This window comes from Talpa occidentalis, unplaced genomic scaffold (assembly GCF_014898055.3).
Source record: "Talpa occidentalis isolate TD23 unplaced genomic scaffold, MPIMG_talOcc4v2.1 talOcc4.13, whole genome shotgun sequence".
NCBI classification, from domain to species: Eukaryota; Metazoa; Chordata; class Mammalia; order Eulipotyphla; family Talpidae; genus Talpa; species Talpa occidentalis.
The window spans coordinates 10,907,794-10,931,079 of NW_023601322.1; the positions used below are offsets into that span (position 1 = coordinate 10,907,794).

Consider the following 23,286-nt stretch of genomic DNA (forward strand, 5'->3'; position numbering starts at 1 on the left):
GGGCCTGCCTGGTTGGACAAGTCCTCCACAGGACCGCTGAGGCTAGCCTCTGCTGTTTTTGTAGGAAGTTTCCACTTGAGTATTTTGCTCATGCCCCTCCCCCCCTTTTTTGTCCTCTGGACATTTACATGTGTCTCTGATGGCATCTCCCTGTCTGGATCATGCCATCCCTGGGGGTGGGGATGGTATCTCTCTTGTTCACATCTATCCCAGTGCCTGGCACAAAGCAGACTCTCAATGAAGGCTGAAGCAAACGCATGAATGTGCAGGTGGTATTTGGTCTTTGTTCTGACCGACTTCTCTGCAGCACCTGATCCTGGCCCCCACCCACTTCACCTGACTTGTCTGGTATCAAATACTTTTGTAACAGGGTGGTCCCCAGGAAAGGGGGAAGTTCCAGGTTCCCTGCCCCACCCACCCAAGGGAGGGTGGAACTTCCCCCTTTCCTGGGGACCACCCTGTTACACTTTCTTCACCATTTCTGATCATTGTTTCTTATCACCATTTACAGGACTCTCTTTCTCTGCACATCCCTAAATCCTTGTGTTTCCCAGGTGTATTTTTCACCTCATTCTTAGTTCAGCTCTTCTAGTTGTAACTACCATTGGGGTTCATCTGACTCCTAAATTTTGGCCAAGTTCTTCCCTGCATTTCAGTTATACATCCATGCTGTTGGCTGGATGTTTCCACCTGAATGTCCCACAAGTGCAAATAAGAGTCAATCAACTTTACTTCTCCTTTTTTAGTTCACTTCTGTCCCCTTTTCTAATCTAAGTGTCTATCATCCTTGAGGCCTTTATCATCTTTTGGAACGATATCCTCTGTGGTTTCTCAGATTTTACTCATACTTCCTTCAAATCCATCCTTTATATAGACACTAACTGAGATATCTAAAATATCAACTTTCCAATAACTCCCTACATCTACTAGCACTGTCATTCGACAAGATAAAGTGCAAGTCCTTTAATATGGCAAACTAGGCCCTACGTATCTTTCCAACCTAAACCCTGCCTCTTCTGCTATTTTAAGAGCCAGCAACACAGAAGTGTTTCTTATGCCATGCTGGTATCTTTATCGTATTTTTGCTCATGCAAGTTCCTCTGAGAGAAATATGCTAGGTAAGTGCTCATTTTTCAAGATTCATCATGATGGTGGACAGCCTTAGACAATGGGGTTCAATAATCTAGTGCCTGGTATTCACGGCCTGTGTGACTCCCTTCCCTTGAGTGTGGGTTGGACACAGTGACTTCTTTCTAACAAATAGAATACAGCGAAGTAATGGGATAGGTAGGTTATAAAGGACCGTGAGTTCTGTCTTACTTGTGTGTGCGCTATCTCTCTCTCTCTCTCTCTCTGTGTCTCTCCACCGCTCCCCCTCCCATGCACACACCCCTCTCCCTGGTACTTCTCATGCTGCTCTGATGGCCCACATGGCAAGAAATCAAGGGTAACCTCTAACCAACAACCACCAGTTAGGAACTGAGGCCCTCAGTCCAGCAACCTCAAAGAGCACAGTCCTTGCAATAACCACATGACAGAGCTTAGAAGTAGATCCTTCCTCATTTGAATCTTCAGATAAGACCACAGCCAGAGTCAACACCCTGATTGCCACCTTGTGAGAAATTCTAAAACAGGAATAGCAAATGAATCCACATAATCCACACTTAGACTCCTGACCCACAGAAATTGAGACAATAAATCTGTATTGTTCTAAGTTGTTAAATTTGGGACTAATTTGTTACACAGTAATATATAACTAATACACTCATCTTAGGCAACAAGACTTCAATATCTTTTGCCAAACACACACACACACACACACACACACACACTTTGTGAGCCTCAGAGCTCCCACAGTACTTACTTTGTGTTCACCTCTTAACACTATACTTAAAAGGTGACTTGCAATGACCTGTTTTTGTCTTGGCCTCTTCACTAGATTGAGAACATTCAAGGCTGTGACATGTGTTCTTGCTTATTCGGTATTTGTATCTCTAGTGTCAGGTGTAGTTTTTGGCAGCATATGGTCACAAATTATTTTATGGATGGATGCATAAATAAATGAACACATGAAGGCCATTTTGCTAAGTGATGCAGGAAATAAAATAAATTAGGTCTACATTATATTTGTAGGAGCTTAAAATTAAGTGATGCAAACAAAGTTAATTAACATAAATGTGAATGAAATAAATGTTGGATCATGATCAGAAAAATGGGCTATGGAAACATAAAAATTGAAGGTCCATTCTGATCTGGGCAAACTGAAAATATTTCTGAGAGGAAATGGATTTTGACATTGACCTTGAAGAATTTTGAACAACAAAGAGGTGAAGGAAAGGAATCCAAAGTTAATGAAAAGTACAAAAAAATCCTAGAAAGAGAAGAAATTTAGCAGGGCGACAGTCAGGTCTGGTGCCCAGGGGAGAGAAGCCAGATGGACAAGAAAATTGAAAATCAATTAGCTTAAAGGGGGCATGTGAGGTCATTACTCTTAGAGGATGATTGAAAGAGGAACTTTGGGAAACTGACATTTAAAGAACCAAAGGAAAGAGGAACTTGCTAAGAGTTAAAAGGATCCAAGCACATGGGGTATGCTAACCTTTTTGCATAAGGAGGTAGTACACACAGGCTGAAAATGATGCAATAATAAAGGAGGGCTTTGAGAGGTGGCAGTTGGGCTATTAGTGGCCTTGCAGAAAACAGTGTCTACGAATAAATGGAAGAGTAAGACTGATTACGAAATGATGAAAGTATAGTAGGTTTGAGGAAGTCCATCAAGGACCACCAACCTTTGGAGAAGTAACCCAGAGAACACTTGGTAGACCTGCCTGTTAAGACTTCTGAGTCATCTGAGTCTTCCTGTGACTTTAACTGTGAAATAACTTATCTGGTGAACACATCTTTATTTGAAATAAAAGATACCTGGCCTTTCCTGGTTTTTTTTCTTCTTTCCAGCAAATACCTGCCTGGTTTATAACTATTAATTCTGGCCCATTTGCAGATGTTTCAGCCAGTTCAACTAAGTCACAGAAAATACTCTTTTCATCTCTTCTCAGTATGTACTTAACAACTGTAATAAAATCATAACATTTGGCTTTTATAAACTCTTTGTAATTCCCCAAAGTATTTTATATATTTTAGCAGCCATTCTTGGGGATTGACTAACAGCCAGGCCTAGGCTTCAAGCACTTCCTCCATGATCAACTTTAATCCCTTTATAAACGCTGATTCCACAGAGCCAGAGAAGGGAGGGTAGGATTATCCCCTTTTCAGAAATGAGCCAAAAGTGGGGAAAAGAACTGGATGTAGTTTATTTAATGAAGATCGTGAGTTAAATCTTCTACACATACACATACATACAAGCACATTACAAGCATACAAAGGTGATGGCTGTCCCTGTGGGCCGGGGTCCGTATGCACTTCCAGACCAGGAGACTCTTGAAAACAAGACAGTCCTGGGCAAACCAGAGCAAGAGAAATTCCCATAGACATCAGGAATGACACAATAAAATGTAGTAAGGAAAGGGGCTGATATCTATGTCCCTCCCCCGGTGTCTACTATGGAGAGAAGTCCTCCGTGACTGCAATATTTGAGCATGTATGTTTCCAAACAGTGGAGATGCACACCTTTTAATTTGGCCAGCTTATTCTTTCCTTTTTCTTTTCATGAATCAGACATCCATCCCTCTGGCTAGTGAAGGGAGCTCTCTTAGTTTATTCCTGAAAACGTGTGGTTTGCAAGCAAGAGGGCATAGGCCTTATGACCTCCTTCTTCCTCCGTGTTCATTATATATATATATATATATATATATATATATATATATATATATATATAGTGTCCTATAACTGCATTTTCAAAGTTAAATAAAAGTTTTAGTCGTGATTTGCTAACTCTCAGAAATCTGTTCTAAAAAATGTGACACTGGGGTCTCCCTGGTTGCGCAAGGGGTTCAGACACAACCTATGACGCTATCCTCAGTCACTGAAAAACAAGTTCGAGCCCCAGCCAGGGAGCTACCCACGCGGCTCAGCAGACCTCTCCTGCCTCGCCAGCTGCTCCCCTCAGCAGTGTGTTTCAGGTAGTCTGCCTATTCTCTTCCCCACTCTGTCTCTGGTGAATCCTCTCACCCCACACACTTCTGGCCTGTACCCCAGTTCTTATATGTATAATTTTTAAAAAAATAAATTAAAAAATGTGACACCAATAAAAAATTCAAGTGGAGGAAAGGAACTTTTTCTCATTGCACTTGCAGGTGCTGTTTATGCCTCTCTCTCTCTTTTTTTCCCCCTCTGCTTTCTTATGAACTGATAAAAGCATACATTTCTCTCCTGACGACAGAGGATATGGGACTCTCACCAACAATCAACATAACCAGCGGCTGATCCCTGCCCCTCCTCCAACACTTGTCCACAAGAATCAAGAGTGCAGAGGAGTTCATTTACATGGGCTCTATTGTTTGGGTTAAAAAAAAATGGTGGCAGCAATTTTTCTTCCTAACTTCTTTGCTTTGCTGAAGTAGGGTAGAAGGGGAGGGGTGGGGGGCAGCCGACAAAACACACAAATTGCTGTTTTGACTGACTTCTTTCAATCCTTTTCTTTCCCATTACAAATAGCTCCTGCAGGTCTGTCTCGGAAGGGACTGTTTTGGCTTGAGCTGGTGAAAAAGCAAGTCGGTGGGGAGTATATCTTTCAGAATTAATTCCATGCCGGTCTCCCACAAAATCCCACCCAGGTAAGGACTGCCGAGTCACCCTCCTTGCTGGCTGGGGCTTCTTAGAAAGACTTGAGACCCTTTCCCGAGTTTGCATATTCATCCGGGCGATTGCAAAGTCTCAAAGCCTCGCTCAATTAGAAATGAAAATTGGTGCTGCGAGATCGTCGGTATTTTTGATGTATCAGCTGGTTTAATATTCAACCTTCCTCTTTCAGAAAACCAGGGGTATAAAACTTGCTGTATTGAATGAGGCACTGGGCTGTAAAGTAAACGACATTGCTCTGGAATGGGGACCCTCCCCCAGTCCATTGTGGGCCTCAGGAGAAGCCAGTTTGAAGGTCGGAAAGGAACAAATTTATATCCTGTGTCTTCCAACCTGTAGTGGCAGGATGGCCACGGGGCAGGATATCTATGATCCCAGCAGACGGTTGAAGGAGAAGTTCTGGAGCCCTCGGTGGCTTCTGCAGCTTTGATTGGGATTTACCAGGTACACCGCGATGGGGTGAGGGGTGAGGGCTGAAGGCTGGCAGGCCTCCCAGCCTCCAGCAAGTCTTCACTCTTTCTGGGCTCTCCAGCCTTCTCTCGTGTTCTCTCTGCTTCTCTGCATTCCTGGAGTCCTGTGACGCCGCCCTTATAAGCCCAGCCTGAGCCCAGGTATACCCACTTACGCATGCCCACATCCTACACCAGGTGCCCGCCATCAGGCATGCATTCAGGACCGCAAGGATCCATCATCAATCCTATGGGGGGGAGGAGGGGGCAGAAAATCCTGAAAATCACTTACCCTACGCAAGCTTTTGCCAATTGACGTTGGAGAAATTGCTGATTATCTGAAGTGGTTTCTTCCACTATAAAATGAGAAAGATAATCATATTTGCCAAACAGGAGAGCTGTGCCCAGTAGGTGAAATGATAAAATTATATTTCAATTGTGCCTGGCTCATGGTGGGTGAGAATTAAGTGGCACTTATCTTGGGATAATTTTGTTTGTAACAAGAAGTCAGACTTATAGTGGCTTCTATGGGTGCATGCCACAAGTCCCTGAAAGCATGAATAAAAGCAGACAAGATTTGACCTTTGTTGTCCAAATTAAAATTTTTTTCAGTTTCCTCTAGAGGAGAGCTGGTCCTCCAGGTTACCCTATGAAGCCAGCTTACCCAAATCAATTCAAGTTCAAAATAACTAGGCAGGATCTTCTTCCTGTATGTTGAGGGAGTATTATGTAAATTAGGACCTGGATTTTTATTTCAAATACACGCAAGGGGCTTCGGGCAATTAAGCAGTATTCATGAAACATGTTATGTCCAGGGTGAAAGAAATGTTTTGTTATCACTGGGAGGTTACAAATGAAAAACAGATGGCCTCATCAAGGGAAAAACTGCCATTTCCTTTTCAGCCCCGTACTGCCCTACCTTCCTTCACTCTAGGCTAACAATTTTAATTGGGCAAGATCTTCCAGAGCCTTGTAAGGAAGCTAATATCTGACCCTCCGGCTTAAAGACAAAAGTAACTGACATTACTGAGCTGACGCCAGGCACATTCTCACCTCATTTAATTCTCCAGATGTTTTGAAAGGGGGATGTTTTACATCCTTTTATAAGATAACAGAGATTAAGCAATGTATGCAGGATCCTGCAGAAGTGGCAAAAAGGCCATAGTTCCTGGCAATGACAGCAGTTGTGGGGAGAACTTTGTGGTTTCGAAAAGAACCGAGGAAAACTGAAATGGGCAAATCTGTAAGTCAGCAGAGATCATTAGTGAGAAATCAAGACAAAATTAGTCTTTTTCTAAACACAAAAGCAAAGGGTTATTTGCATATTATATTTTCATTTTTTTAAAGATTTATTTATTTATACATACAAGAGCAGGGGTACAGGCCAGAGATGAGGGGGGTGAGAGAATTCACCAGAGACAGAGTGGGGAGCAGAGCAGTTAGAAATACACTGCTGAGGGGAGCAGCGGGCAAGTCAGGAGAGGTCTGCTGTGCCATGTGGGTAGCTCCCTGGCCGGTGATAGACTGATGCTGCAGAGGCTGTGGACAGCTTCGCAGGCTGTGTCTTAACCCCTTGTGCCACCGGGGAGGTCCTGCATTATATTTTTAATCCAAACCTAAGCCTGGAAGCTATGCACTGTGGAAACTGTAATCACAAAGAGGACCCAGATGCATTAAGTAAAAGAACCCTAAACCACCGTCTATCACTTTCATCAATTTTCTCATTTCTCTGGTTTTTACAAAGTAGCCAGTTTGAAAAAGAAGACAGTGGGTGAGTGTGACTATTTCACTCTGAATGTGTTAAACTAATTTCTGTTAAAAGAGAAACGAAAGTTCGAGACAGGATTGTCTTGGCAAAGGTTTTGTTCTTGAACTATGACCTATTGCTTGAGAATACTCGAGTGATTACACGGTAGGGTGTGTTCAGTCAGGTGACCCCATCTGTTTTCAGCAGCGTCTCAGCAGCCCTGCAGTGACACAGCCGTGTGGAAAGGCAGAAGGCACAGTGAATGCTCATCTACAAGAAATGACAAGACTAAGAGGTTTCAGCCTCTTCCAGGACTTAGAATAAATGTTTGGGAGAAGAATCTGGAAAAGATTTTTTTTAACATGGCTTTCCCGTCCACTTCCCTACTTCTTTTCCAAAATCTTTCTCTCCCCTTTTGTTTGAAATGATGAGATCAGGAGGGGTCCTGCAGGACTTGGGGCTGGGGGAAGGGGTGTCATAAGGCCTTCAGATCCCCCTTGCCAGCCCATTCTTCTGTTTTAAACTCCAAGTAAGCTTTTTTTTAAAAGCTGCTTTTTTTTGACATTTCATTCTCTCATCCTCTCCTTTACTTTTTTTTTTTTTAGAAATATTTATTTTTGCATACAAGAACTGGGGTACAGGCTAGAAGTTCCAGGGGGCAAGAGGATTCACCAGAGACAGATTGGGAAGCAAAACAGGCAAACTGACTGAAATCCACTGCTGAGGGGAGCAGTGGGGGAGTCAGGAGAGGTCTGCTGCGCCATATAGGTCACCTCCCTGGGAGGGGGAGAATAGAACTTGTGATGTGATGCTGTGGCTGCAGATAGCTTCATAGTGCTGCGACTTAACCCCTTGTGTCAAGTAACCTTAAAGATGATCTGGTTCCTTGATCTCAGAGGATAGTTCTGGCTCAGACAGGCACATTGGCCAAGGTCACAGGGCTCATTTAATGGTTTTGCCTGCAAGTTCAGCTTCAGGATTCCGTGGGTGTTCTTTGCACCTAATCACTTGCAGTTATCATGCTCTGCAAGGTGTCACCTATCTTCCTGGTGGCTCATTATCTCCCAGGAAGGTTTGGAGTTTGCCAGTGTTTTCCCAGTTTAAGCTGTTCCTGCCTGAGTGATGTAGGCATGGGAATGAAGGTGGGGTGCAGAGTTACTGCAAGGGATTTAAAAACCCAAATCATAGTACACAAGGTCTGTAAAGAACAATGATCTTATTCAGAAATGCATTGGTTAGAAAGATAGACATGACTTTTCAAATATATAGGCGAGGTTTTCTTTTAAATACAAATGTCCAAGTGTTTTTTAAGTCCTAGTAGCTTTTTAATCAGTCAATAGAAACAATTATGTGGCCATCTTTGGAACTCTTTTAATATTGTAGCTCTCAGAAAATAATTGTCATACCTGAAGACTGTGCATTGCATCTAAGCCTTCCTGTGTTACTCCTTAAAAAAGAGCATCAAGAGGACTGCTAACAAAACTAATTAACATCCACCCTGGGTTCAATCCTGGCTATGCAAATGTTTTTAGGAACAGGAGTTACTCCTCCACTGACCTTCAAATTGAATCATGCAGATCGATGGCACCCCTTTATGAAGTCAGTCTCCCCTTCCTGCTTCCGCAATACAAAATCCTTCCCCAGGGGAGCCGGTGATCTTGGTCTGTGATTGCCCTTGATCCCCAGCTTCCTACCAGTCTGCCTCCTGTAGCTCTGCCTCCCTGGAGCCATAGGAGGCAATTCACATTCCAGGATTTCAGCCCGACTTTTGAGGGAGGGGCTGGGTTGAAGATGTAACTCCCAGATCAAAGCTATAGACTAGGGGTATCTTTTTGTTCCCACACTGAAACCGGAAGATCACTTAAGTTACACCCACTGCACATGACTAGCTTCAGATGAAGCAATACTAGCTAGCAGCTCAGAGCTGGTGACACAGGAAGGGAGAAGCATGTGGTCACCTAAAAGGAACTGGGTGGGAGGCACACATGATAGCCAGAGACAGAGGGTCCCAATAGCATTAATTAATTATGAATCTCTGTAGCCTACTTCAGCTAGATCTCTGGAGGATATTAACAATAAGGCACTCAGCATCTCTCAAGACCTAGATGCCTGGCATTTACTTCCTATTTTTCACTCTGCTCTCCTGATTAAACTGTCTCTTGACAGCAGAAATCATACCAAATGCCCATGTTGTCTCCTCTTGCACTGGAATGGAGAATGTAGTGTCATAAGGGGCCTGCTGATGGAAATCAGCTCAAAAATTCGGTTTTACAAAAAACACACATTTGAAAAACACAGAAGATTGGTGGTCATTTTTAATCATTTAAAGCTACAGTATCAAGTTTGATAAGTATATATATAAATACAGTTACATACCATAAATATCCACATGGCAAAATACCTGCCTTCAGGCAGACAAAAGTCTTTGCAACTAAATAAACCAACCTGAAGTAATACTGAAGAAAAGCAGAGGCCGAGGTAATTTTTTTCTAAAGTGACTATAGCCTATATTAAAACATTCTCACTGTAAAAGTTCAAGTAGTTACAAAACAAAGGCTGGTCTCATAACCCAAAACTGCAACTTAAACTAACGTATTTTCAACTGAAAAAAAAAAGTTATCATCATAAATAGATAAAATAAATAAGATTATCCCTGTTCAAAGTCAATCATGATTTTTTTTTTCTTTTTTACATGTCTGGGGGTTTTGCTAATAGCCTGGGCCTTTTAATAATAATAATGACATTCATGAACCCTTTCCTGTAATCTTCATATAATACCAATCCTAATCAGAGAGAAAACTTCATGTGTATAAATGGGGTTCATGTGCTGATCGATCTGTTCCCTTTTTAAAAACAGTATCTCAACTATGAAAACATGCTTAATCCTCTAAAAAAAAAAATCTCACCTTACTAGGATACAGAGACTTGACTGAGAAATAACATTTTAGAGACTTTACATACACCTTTTCTGAGCAAATTACTTTACACAGTAATTTATAATAGCATCATTTGTTTTGCTAAGTTTTAATTACAGCAGTGAAAGGTCTAATTCTCTTTTTTCATTATTTCTGGCTATGCAAAATCCCAACGCACTTTATCTTTTCACATTCTGCCTGCAAGAATAGCAAATAATATTCCTATACTTCTATCAAATTTTTTCAAAGCACACACTTTCCAGTTATGACCCACAGGAACACAATAATGTGGTAGGTCATCTGAACAGTTGCAATAAATTTTAAGTCAAAAGAAACAAACTATCAAGTTATCTTATGTTGTAGTGACCTATAAAACCAACATTCACTATGCTATTCAGTGTTCTCAGAACGAAAATTTTACTTTTAACAAGGTAATATATAAACCAAAGATTATACATGTCAACTCCCCTTACACTGCTTAGGTTGAGCAGCAACCTTCAGCAAAAATATTAGAACGATTCTCTATGCAAAAACAACATGTATCATTAATTAATTCGCTATTTTTAAAGCTCTTCCATGCTTGCTTTAAAATAAACAAATCAAGTAGATGTTTAATGTCCTCACATCCAAAGAATGACTTCTGGGAACTCTGCAACAGAAATTCAGTTTTATATATTCCATCTTCCTTTCCAAGGGCACCCCGAAGCAAGTGAGTACTCCTTCACTTTTTTCTCCATTACAAGGACTTCTCTCCACTAATTGATAAAATCAGAGCCTACTGAGGAATCTTCCATTTTAAAGGAGACTCCTCATTCACAAGCTTCTGACAGTCAGGTTCCTGAGTGGAAGAATTTGGAAATGAGGTTCAGAATCTTCTGCCGAAAATTCAGTTTGTCTCCGATTCTCCTGATTTGCAAGGCACATTCCACCTCAGGCTCTGAAAAGGGAAGCAAAACACCAAATTATGTGGACAAATTATAAACCAGCAAGTATGTCCACCCCAGGGATGAAGTTGAGTATTGACCTGGTGAAGCCTTTCTCTCAACTTAAACCTTATGAGACACCGGTTTCCCTAAAAAGCATCCTGGATAGGGCCTCCGAGCGCTGGGTTGCGAAGCTGCCCGCAGCCTCTGCAGCACTGGTTTGATCCCCGGCCACCGCAAGGGTCCCACATGGTGGGCAGACCTCTCCTGCTGCCCGCTGCTCCCCTCAGCAGTGTACTTCGGTCCTTCTGCCTGCTCTGCTCCCTGCTCTGGCTCTGGTGAATTCTCTCACCCTCCCGCGCTTCTGACTGTACCCAGTGCTTGTATAAACAAAACACACAAACAAATAAATAAATAAATAATACATGCCTCTTAAAAAAAAAAAAAAAAGCATCCTGGATATGGTCAGTTAATGTGTCAAACATTCCAAAGAACTAGTTAGTGAGCCGGCATTAGGAAAATGCCCTCCTTTTCCCTTTCATCTAATGTTGGGGGAAACTGAAGTCATTCTTGTTCTTTTGTAGTGTTTTCAAGTAAGATTTATTTTTTATTTTTTTAGATTTATTCATACAAGCACTGGGCACAGTCAGAAGCGCGGGAGGGTGAGAGAATTCACCAGAGCCAGAGCGGGGAGCAGAGCAGGCAGAAGGACCGAAGGACACTGCTGAGGGGAGCAGCGGGCGGCTGGAGAGGTCTGCGCGCCCTGTGGGACCCTCTCAGGCCAGGGATCCAACCAGCGCTCCACAGGCTGTGGGCAGCTTCGCAGCCCAGTGCTCAACCGCTGCGCCACCGGGGAGGCCCAAGATTTACTTTTTAGATAGCGGTAAGAATATGCCCTCCTCAACAGACGTTATTTTCTTCCTCATTTAAGAAAACTGAATTTTTCTCATAAGAGCCATAAAATCTAATTCCAAAAGTGTGCATTGTCTGAAATAATTTAGAAGTATACATTTATTTATTTTTTTAAGATTTATTTTATTGGGGTTCCCTGGTGGTGCAAGAGGTCAAAGTCTCAGCGCGAAGAAGCTATCTGCAGTGGCTGCAGCATCAGTTTGATCCCCAGGCAGGGAGCTGACCCACGTGGCAGACCTCTCTAGTCTCACCCGCTGTTCCCCTCAGTGTATTTCAGTCGGATCCACCTGTTCTGCTCCCTGCTCTGGCTCTGGTGAATTCTCTCACCCTCATCCCGCACCTCTGGGCTACACCCAAGAGGGGTGTATTTATTTTATATATAAAATAAATATTTTTAAAAATTCATACAGATTTATTTTATTTATTTATGTATACAAGAACTGGGAGAGGTCTGCTGAGCCATGTGGCCAAGAGAGCCCCACCAGTGGGGCCCAGAACTATACATTCTTCCCACAAGCCCAGTGTGTACCAATTCACTACCTTTATGGAGATGAGTGAAAATGTTTTAATTCCCATACTTACTACTGTTGAGAACTGATATTGTAATTAACTGAATGGTTATTTAAGAAACATAATGCTTATCTAATTTTCAGGTAAACTTTTAAATAAATGAAATTAACATCACATCTATATTGAGCATATTTCAATTTTCTTGGATATTTCAAAAAGCAATTCAGGGTCTTTTTAGTCCAATTCAAGATCATGACTATAAATATTAAAAATTACGATGACCACAAATTAAAACCTGGTTTATTTTGTGAGCAAATCCTTCAAGACCCTATTTGGATTCAAAATAAATTGCAAATGTATAGTAATATACATTTCAACCAATTTCTCTTTAAAAGAAGTGGGTGAAATTTTCAGAATACCTAACATGAGACCCAATAAATCTCATTAAGATGCCATTTTTTATAGATTACGGAATCAAACATTTTGAGATAACAACGAGCTGTTTCTTTAGGTGAGGATATGTTTACTATCTATACTATCCTGAAAAGCCATCATTTTTCAGCCTCCAATTCTGGAAGACCTGAACTCTAGGTGGAACTATTATCATTTTTACCAGAAAAGGGGTTTTAAGTGCGCTCCTAACTTGTTTCCTTAATCTGTTACCATCACCCCTCTACAAATGCTTTGGAAAAACCGTGTAACTGTGTGAGGTGATGGAGGATAACTTACTGTGGCAATCATTTCCCAACACCTATTAAATCGGTATGCTTTCCCCTAAAACGGACCCCATGTATTATGTCACTTGTCCCCATTTTTTAACAAGCTGAGGGACCCTCCTACTGCCCCGTTATTGGTAAGTAAGTAGGCTCGGGGAAGGCTGCCCCGGGTAAGGCCTTCCTCAGAAACACGCTCAAATCCTTGGACCTACAAAAGGTGGACGCGCCTTTTTCTCTCCCAAGCAAGAGCAGCTTAGCGCCGCTCGGGTCAAGACCACTGTGCGCAGAACCACTTCCCTTGCACGCCCCAAGAGCCCCACAAAATGAAACTAAATTTAAAGGGGCCCTATAACTGTCTGATGTAATCGTTTTGTGACCCACACTGGCTGCGTCGTTTGCTAAGATTTATAAGGGGGGTGGGGCAGGGCTGAAAGTTGATTTGCCGGAGCTGTTATAGGGCAGCCCCGATAAAAACGGGGTGCCTGACTGTGGGTCCTCACCCGCGCGCGGAGGGGTGTGGGGTCCACAAAGCCTGTATGGAATTAGCTCAGGACATCATTTCCCCCTAACAGAGCTACACGGAGGGGTGGGTGGCGAGAGGCAAGGCTGGGGAGAGGGGGAGAAACCACTATTTTTCATCTCCTCTCCACTCTCTAGCGATTATTAAAATGTTAAAAAAAATACCCTCGACACAAATGCAAGACTGGCTAGACTTGCTAGATTCCCACCCCCCTGCATCACCCACGCGCGCGGGAGCGGCCAGAGAAGCCGCGTTACCACCGCTGCGCGCGCTGCGCCTGGAGAGGCACAGCCAGAGCCGCGCGCGCAAAGGTCCAGGAGCCGCCATGGGAGCCCTGTAGGGAGGCGTGAGCGGCCAGGCGGCTCCAGGGCCGCCCCGTCCACCTGCCGCGACCAGGACTTTCTCCTCGCGGCTGCGGCCTCGCCTGCACTTTCCTCCCGTGGCCCCGAGGCAGGGCGAGGAAGGATGCAGGACAGCGGGCTCGGGGCGAGGCTTTCTGCCCGCGCGGGAACGCACCGACATCTCCCTCCCCAGTTCGGCTCTTTTCTTGGGCGTCTCCACTATCGCGCAGAACCCCCCTGAAGAACTTTCTGGGGGCGCCCCCAAATCGCTCACAGGGGCGCAGAGCTTAAGAGCCCTGCAGGCGCGCGATCTGCCCCAGCCCCGCCCGAGCCCCCGGCCGGGCTCCCCGCCGGCCCGCCGCTCCCTACCTGCCGGAGCCCGGGCGGGGCTGGGCTGCGCGCTCTTACGCGCCCTCTTCCCGGGCATCTCCGCGAGCAGCGGGCGGGAGCGCGACCGCAGAACCCCGGGGGCACGCAGTCCCCCACCGAGCCCCTCGGGCGGGCAGGACGCGGGAGGCGACGGGGCGGCCGGGCCGGAGGAGGCGAGCGGAGAGGACCGAGAGCGCAACGGGACCTGCGAGGTTCTGGCGCGGACGCGGCCCGCGCGCGGATCTTAAGGGACTTCCCGGTGACGTAGCGAAACCTGACTCCGGGCCCACCCCTGTCCCCGCCCCGGGCCGCGAGCGCGCGCGGGGCCGCAGGGAACCCCGCGCCTCGGCGCCCTGTCTGGACCAGCTCCGGCCCGCGGCGGCGCCGGCCCGCGGCGGGGGGCGCAGGGCGCGCGGCCGGCCCGACCCCGCGCAGCCCCCAAATGACTCCCTTAGCAAGCAGGGGCGGGGGCGCAGGGGGGCACTGAGAGTCTGCAGCCCCCCGAGGTCCAGCCAGCGGCAGTTTGTGGCGGGGGCTGGAGGTCGCCCCGAGAGAGAGGCTTTCCTAGCGGCCCAGTTGGGCATGGGGAGAAGCCAGGGGCTTGGCCCTTAGCTTCTTGCGCAAATGGAGACTTGCGAAGCAATCCCCAAAAGAGTTCGGAAAAGGAAAGTTTTCCAGCTGATGGAGTGTAGGTTAAATGAGGGTGACTTTAATAAACTGTAGCGATGATGCCAGAGACGAGGCCAGAAAAGCACCAGATCGAAACCCTTAGGCAGGTCCTGCAGCTTGAAGGCGTGAGCGAGCGAGCGAGCAAACCCTGTTTGGAGGTGGAGGGTGGTGTGTGTGGTTTGTGGATGCGAGGAGGGAGACGTACCCGGTCAAGACTGATTTTTAAAGCAGAGCGAGCCTATTATTGCTCTCCCTGGATCCTAGTTTAAAAAAAAAAAAAAAAAGTAGGTAACCGTGTAGAAATTCTTCAAATGCTTTTTGGAGGGGAGAATAAATTACCCGGGAATATGGAATCATTTGCACGATGTTTGGCTGAACCTTGAGTCATTTCAAAAGGAACGAAGTAGCGGCGGTCGCTTTAGGCTAAGCAAAAATGTTCTCATTCCCTGCTCAGAAAGCCCGGTCGAAAGTGGCATTCGCATCGGGGCCCCTTTACACATGGGAAACCTGAGGTTCGCAGAGTTTAAGCGAGTTGTGCAAACTCGCCCAGTCAGAGAGAAATGCCAGGATCTGACCCCGGGCAGGCCCACCGGCAGCTTAAGTTTTTCCCTGCTGCAAACTTCCCAGAAGACACAGTTTCTTAGAAAATGAGGGCTCCCTTATTATCTGGTGTTTCATGCAGAGCTGCAAAGTAGTTGTTTAATGCTGCCTGACGCCTAGAAATACTTGTTTTGATTCTGCAAAACGTCTGCGAGATTGCATTAAAAACCTGGATTTGTGGCATCTTTTGGCAAATCAGAAGTGCCAGCCAGCTGGGATGCGGTTCCCAGAAGTGCAGAGCTCACAACTGCAGCACAAGCCAGGAAGGGGGTGTAGCCTCTGCTCCCCTCACAGGGTCCTTGGGCCGAAGTCCCGTCCGGTTCCGCCCCCCACCCCATCCCCGCCGCCACTTTACTGGCTGTTTGCTTTTCTCTTTACATTATCTGGCCACAATAGGCTTTTCAGCTTGTTTATTTACCTTAAATCGTTCAATCAACACACTCCTGCTGTTATTTATAGCTCGGTCCTCCAGAAGTACGGACAAGTGGATCATTACAACAAAAATAGTCGCCACTAAACAACTCAGTTTTGAATACGGTAGACACAGATCGAGGTGGTTCAAATTCAGGAGCTATAATCACGCAGCCCAGGAAGCTTAGTGGAGATGCTGCCTCCAAATCTGATATCTTAAAATCTGGGGTCCCCAAACTTCTGGGACCCTTTCAAGGCTCAATTTGACTCAGTGCTTAAGGAACACCACTAACTTCCCGCCTGGATAAATTAGTAAACTTCTGTTCAAATCTTGACCCCTGAAATGCAGCGAGTACATTCTACAAAAGAAAAGCAAATTATACCCTTGTTTACCTACAAAGGGTGTGTCAATCCTGTCCTCTAATATTATCATCACAAAAGGTTGTTGTTCACTTGAAGCGGCTACATACAAACCTTGGGCAAGTCGTGCATTTTAGGGAATTGCAAATTCAAGTTGCTGGAAGGAAAAGGGAGGAGTAACTTGGGGGCAGGTGGGTCTCAAAGGTGGGTCAAAACCAGCTGTTTACAGGGAACTTTTTTTAAAAAAGTTTGGATTCAAGATGATCTATAAACTCTTTTAGATCTAACATTTTATATAGAGAAATAGAAAGTGTGAAAAAGCCCCCTTGAATGTATGCCTCTCTGGAAAAGTGAAGGATCGTTTAATGTTGGACTTGCAAGAAATATACACTTAAGGGGAGGTTTTGACCTTGAGGGCTGACAAAGTTAGGATTGAACAAAAAGCATTAGAATCCCTGCTCTCTGTTAAAAGAAAGAAAAGAAATGAGTAGGGAGGACAATTTTTGAGACTATTACAAAATGACCGTGTTCATGAACGAAGTTCAAAATGGACAATGCAGAACCAGGTTATGGAAGCAACTGTGTGCCCAACGACGGAGGAGTGGTTTAAAGAGACACGCTACAACACAGGATGGAAAACTGCTCAGTTACTTAAAAAAAAAAAAAGATGAGGCAGCACAAGGAGTTAAGCACAGCACTAGGAAGCAATCCGCAGCCTCTGCAGCAGGAGTTCAATCCCTGGCCAGCCTGGGAGCTACCCACATGGTGCAGCAGACCTCTCCTGTCTCGCCCACTGCTCCCCTCAGCAGTGTATTTCGGTCAGTCTGCCTGTTCTGTTCCCTGCTCTGTCTCTGGTGAATCCTCTCACCACCCTGCATCTCTGGCCTGTACTTGTGTGCATAAATAAATAAATCTTTAAAAAAAAAAAAAAACATGAACTCTTGCCACTGTGACATGGAAGGAACATGATGCTAAGTGGAATAAACCAGAAGGGAGAAGACAAATACTAGATGATTTCACCCATACGGAGAATATAGAGAAACAAAACAAAGGAACTTACAACACTAAACCAAAACAAAGCCAGAAACATGACTGCAGACTTGAGGTTACTAGAGGAAGAGGCAAGAGATAGGTGGGGCAGAGGGGGGAGGAGGGCCATGGCCTGGGGTAAAGGATTATGGGGCTTTGGTGGTGGGTGTGGTGTGAACCTCTTCCCTAAGTCATGCACACTGTCAAAAACCCGTTGTATGCATAAATAAAATGAATCTTTAAAAAATAATAATAATATGGCCATGCCCATATTGTCATTTAAGAGTGTTTAAAAAATAACTTTAAAGGGCCTCCCCGGTGGCGCAGCGGTTGAGCGCTGGGTTGCGAAGCTGCCCGCGGCCTCTGCAGCACCGGTTCGATCCCCAGCTGCTCCCGGCCACCAGAGGAGGGTCCCGCATGGCGCGCAGACCTCTCCTGCCGCCCGCTGCTCCCCTCAGCAGTGTACTTCGGTCCTTCTGCCTGCTCTGCTCCCCGCTCTGGCTCTGGTGAATTCTCTCACCCTCCCACGCTTCTGACTATACCCAGTGCTTGTATAAAAAAATAAAAATCTTTAAAATAAATAAATAACTTTAAAGACAAATCAGCAAATAGAAAGACAAATTCTATTACTTGATTTGTAATAGAATAGCTTTCATGTATTTTTTTAAAGAATTATTTATTTATGCATACAAGAACTAGGGTACAGGCCAGAGGTGTGAGGGGTGAGAAGATTCACCCCAGACAGAGCAGGGAACAGAACATGCAGAGTGACTGAAATACACTGCTGAGGGGAAGCAGCAGGAGACAGGAGAGGTCTGCTGTGCCATGTGGGTAGCTCCCTGGCCGGGGATCAAACTCATGCTGCAATGGCTGCGGTCAGCTTCATAGGTTGCCTCTTTACCCCTTTCACCACCATGGAGGCTCAGCATACACTATTTCATGAAGAAAATTGAATTTGACAGGAAAACCAGAAGATCTGAGAGATGAATGAGGGGAGATTTTAAAGGAAGCCTGTGAGAAAATGTAGATGCTCTTTATTACAATAAAAGTCTGTTTATTACAATAAAAGGAGATTTTTTTCCTGTATGTTTGTTGACATGAAATTAGCCTAGTTCCCTGAATACTCAGTGGGTGCCCTGGTCAGCTTGTGGGTGCTTTGGGTGCAGTGTGATGACATGCATATTTCAAGACTTGCCCCCCTAGGCCCTGGGGACATGGAGCTCCCTGCCCCTTGGTGCCTTCCTAAGGAGACCAGGTCCCCATATGCTCTCAAAATTCCATGTGCCTAAGAACCACTTCCGTCTACTGATTCCAGAGATCAGGCTGGGTTTGAGAAGGTGCATCTTAAACCCTATTGATGTTAATGCTTCTGATCTATGGACAAAATTTTGAGGAGCGAGGCAGGGGTGATGCAGGTGAGTTCTCTCAGGCAGGTGCAGGCACACATGCATCTGTGCTGCGCCAGGTGGGACAGCCCGGGAGGGGCATCCAGCCAATAAGGGCATCTCTGTGGACTAGACCGAAGCGTCCACAGGTGTAGACCAAGTAGGGAAGCCAAAGAAAAGAAGTATGTTCCGTGCAGAGACAGGAGCGGTGTGAGGTAGAGTTAGAAAGTGGAGAGAAGTGAGTGGGAGAGAAGTATTCTTGGGGGGCAAGACAGAGGGGGAGCCCAGGAAGCTCATTCTGCCTGTAGTGTGACTTGACTAGTCAGGGTAAGACCCAGACAGAGACAGCATCGCGGTGATTCTCATGCCAGATGGAAGTGTTAGCAAAGATACGCAGTGTTTCCGCCTGGTTGATAAAATCCCTGTATTTCCCAACTATACTAGGCCATCTTTTTTTCTAACAAGACTGGTATTCTTCAATATAAATATGAGCGACATTTCTCCTGTATTCCTTTCCTGGGGCTGCCGTAACACATGTGCCATAAACTGGGTGGTTTTAACTGTAGAAGTACATTCTCGAGGTTCTGGAGGCTACAGGTGTGCAGCCAGGGTTTGGGGAGGCCAGGCTCTCTCTCTAGCCCCTGTGGGAGCATCTGGCTCTGCCTCCTGTGACTGCAGGGTCTGGGGGCCATCTCTGGAGAGTCTTTGACCTGCAACCAAAGCCATGGAGAAGATGAAATGGCACCTACTAACAGGGAGAATGTACTAGCAAGTGACATACCCAACATTAGATTCATATTCAACATACATAGAGAACTCATAAAGCCCAATAGCAAAAACAAAGACCAACCCAATTAAATATGGGCAGATGATCAGAACAGGGGTTTTTTTTCTAAAGAAAAACTAGAGATGGCCAAGCTGTAATGAAAAGATGCCCCACATCACTCATATCAGGAAAATGCTGATCAAAGCTAGAGAGCTATCACCTGTCTCCCGTTAGAACAGCTATTATCAGGGCCTCCCTGGTGGTGCAAGGCCTTAAGTCGCACTGTTACAGGGCAGGGAGCTGGAACCTCCCCCTTTCCTGGGGACCACCCTGTTACAGCACCACTATGACTCGATCCGCAGCCACTGCAGCACAAGTTTGATCCCCAGCCAGGGAGGTGACCCACATGGCGCAGCAGACCTCTCCTGTCTCATCTGCTGCTCCCCTCAGCAGTGTATTTCAGTCAGTCTGCCTGTTCTGCTCCCCACTCTGTCTCTGGTGAAGCCTCTCACCTCCTGCACCTCTGGCTTACACCCCAGTTCTTGTATGCATAAATAAATAAATAAATCTTTTTAAAAATGAATAAATAAAATCTTCAAATAATAACAATTACAGAGAGAACAGACTGATTGTTGTAAGAGATGGGGGTTGGGCAATGAGAGAAGTGGGTGAGGAGGGTCAAAAGTATCACCTTCCGTTATATAATAGATACATCCCGAGGATGTAATGTACAGTACAGTGACTGCAGATAACAATGCTGCCTTGTGTATTTGAATGTTGCTAAGAGAACAAATCTTAAAAGTTCTCATCACAAAAAAAATAAGATGTTTTTGTAACTCTGTGTGGTGTTGATGTTTACTAGCCTGAACTGGAGAGGATTTCACAATGTATACAAACAGTGAATCATTATGTTGTATACCTGAAACCAAAATAATATTATATGTCAATTATACCACAATAAAAAAAAAAAGGCTATCAAAGGTTTAAGTGAGAGAAACGACAGGGAGCTCCAATGCTCTTGCAACATGCACTCACTGTCCAGCTTTGCGGCCTGGACACCAGCACCTTGCCTGCCAGAGGGAGAGGCAGGAGGCCCAGGATCCCTCTCCCCTCCCTTATCAGGGTCTTCCCAGCCAATCAGTGTGAAGCCATCGCCTTCCCAGACAGTCAAGGTGAAGTCATCCTGACCACCCCTGGACTCTGCAATTCTGTCCTCCTAAGCCAAGGCCTCTCCTCACCTGGGTCACTGCAAGGGGCCTCCCACCCTCCCTCTGCACCGCCCCTCTGCTCTGTTCTTCGCACTGTAGCTAAGTGATTTTCTTTCTTGCAAAATTTCCCAGTGTCACTTCTTAAAATCTTCCTATTTGTCATCCACACAGCTTCCGGAGTGATCAGGTTTTATTTTTAAGAAATAGTAGAGCCTTGTGTCTCCAGCTACCAGGAGAGTGAAATCAATTCTGCAAAGCCACCCACCAGAGCTGAAGGGAAAGTGAGAGTTATTTCTTATTCCCACATGGGTTAGTACATGGGTTATTACAGGGAAGGGGGCAGTGCCAGAGAGGAGACCATGCAGCTAGCCATGTGGAAAAGAGGATAAAAGGAGAGAGAGAGAGAGAAAAGGCCCATGGGTGAGTCTTGTACCCCAGGATGGCCATTCCTCACAGGAGAAACCAAGTGAGAAGGAAGAACTACTGGAAATCATGAGATTTCAGTTTCGCTCTCTTAGTATTCTAAAATAACCTTCTACTAGTCCAATAATAACCACTCAGGAAATATAAAGTTTAAAAAAAAAACACCATCCCATGTATTACAGAAAAAATATATAAATATGCATCCCAGGGCATGTGCCGAATCTAAAAGAAGAAGCCCCGTTCTATCTCAGGGACATGTGGGAGCCATTCCTGGGTGAGAGGACTGATAATTCCTCCACAAAGTTAGCATAGTTCCAACTAGAATCCCAAGGAAGTTTCTTTTAACATTGAGGAGAACCACCCCTTCCGGTGCATTAAAATATCATAAAGCAAATATAAGAAAAAATTCTGACGACAGAGTAGAAAGAGCCTTGGACACAAAGGGGAGGAGCAGGGCGGGTTCTCAGGGCAGCACGTGAGGCCACAGCCCTGCCCTGCTGAGGCGCTGCCTGCAAGCCTGCTCTGCCCTTGCTCGCAGGAAGAAAAGTCTTAGGGAAACATTTATGGGAGCTGCAGGTGGCCAGGGCTTGGCCCTTTCAAGCATAACTTTGCATAAATCTGAAACTTCATTCTTGCAGCTTCCCTGAGAAGCTGGAAACCGGTGGCTACGTGGTGGCTACGTCTTACCTCTTCTTCAGCCCCTGCATTCAAGCTGTCACCAAGCCTCATCTCTCCTTAAAGTGACCTTGGCATTGATGTCCCTTCTCAAATTCCTCTGCTAGCAGGCATGTTACTGCACGTTGACATAATGGCAGAAGTCTCCTACCTGGACACCTGTCCTCTGCCAAGAGAGCCCCCTCACCCTTAAGTCCGCCTCTAAAACCCCAACTCCTTGACATTCATTCCTTCCTGAAGATCTTACACACATCTCCCCATTGTGCCTGCAAACAGGCCTATACGTCCTCATCTCTGCCTCACTGGTATGAGGTGTCACAGGTTGTATGGGTCCCCTCAAATAAAGCTGCACGGTCCTCTGTGCCCGAGTCCTCCCCAGCCCACCCTACTTCATCCTCATCCTCATCCAAATCTCGGGCGGGGGGGGGGGGGGGGGGGGGGGGGGGGTTTAAATAACTCAAAGTGAGGATAGCTATTGAAATGCTAAAATAATCAGCTTTATTTTCTTTGAAAATAAGAAGTACCTGAACTAATGATCCACGTCTCAAGGAATTACAATGTGCAGGCAGTCGGGTTAATAAGGAGTGTTGCAGAAATTTACTTCACCCCTTCGTTGGTTGTGTAGCTTCGTTGGTTGTGTAGCTTCGTTGGTTGTGAATGTAGTCCACATTCACTTGCTATGTGGACTTATGTGTTCCTTCACTTCTCTGAACCTGGTTCCTATTTGGGAAAGGGAGGGGAATAATGATCTCGCCCTAAAAACTGGGTCGCTACATGCAAAAGAATGAAGCTTGACCACTACCTCACACCATACACAAAAATCAACTCAAAATGGATTAAAGAACTAGACATAAGACCTGAAACCATAAAATACATAGAAGGAAATATAGGCGAAACACTACGGGATTTGCACATCAAAGACATCTTTACAGACACATCACCCAAAGCAGTGATAGTGAAGAGAAAGATAAACAGCTGGGACTACATCAAATTAAAGAGCTTCTGCACAGCAAAAGAGACAATAACAAAAACAAAGAGAAACCCCACCAACTGGGAGAACATTTTTGCACCCAACACTAATGATAAAGGACTGATCACAAAAATCTGCAAAGAGCTGATGAGACTCAGCAACAACAAAGAAAATAATCCAGTCAAAAAATGGGCAGAAGAGCTAAAAAGAAACTTCTCTGAAGAGGAAATGCAAATGGCCAACAGACATATGAAAAAATGTTCAACATCACTTGTAATCAGGGAAATGCAAATCAAAACTACCATGAGAGACCATCTCACACCAGTGAGAATGGCACATATTAAAAAAACTAGCAACAACAAATGTTGGCGAGGATGTGGAGAAAAAGGAACTCTTGTGCACTGTTGGTGGGAGTGCAAACTGGTCCAACCACTATGGAGAGCTGTGTGGAGATTTCTGGACCTTCTAAACATAGAGCTTCCATATGATCCAGCAATTCCACTCCTAGGTATTTACCCAAAGGACACAGAAACATCCATTCCAAAGAGCACCTGCACTCCTATGTTTATAGCAGCACTGTTTACAATAGCTAAGCTTTGGAAACAACCCAAATGCCCAAAAATAGATGAC

The 23,286-nt window shown here is 45.2% G+C and overlaps 1 protein-coding gene across 1 annotated transcript; it reads right to left on the minus strand.

The window, feature by feature from the left end:
* Positions 1–9,263: 9,263 nt before the first annotated feature.
* Positions 9,264–14,290, minus strand: PMAIP1 (phorbol-12-myristate-13-acetate-induced protein 1). Its single transcript, XM_037509700.2, has 2 exons — positions 14,161–14,290; positions 9,264–10,806 (listed from the first exon to the last, which is right to left on the minus strand). Exons 1-2 carry the CDS (start codon positions 14,216–14,218, stop codon positions 10,700–10,702), a joined length of 165 nt encoding a protein of 54 aa, XP_037365597.1. The 5' UTR covers positions 14,219–14,290; the 3' UTR covers positions 9,264–10,699.
* Positions 14,291–23,286: the final 8,996 nt, after the last annotated feature.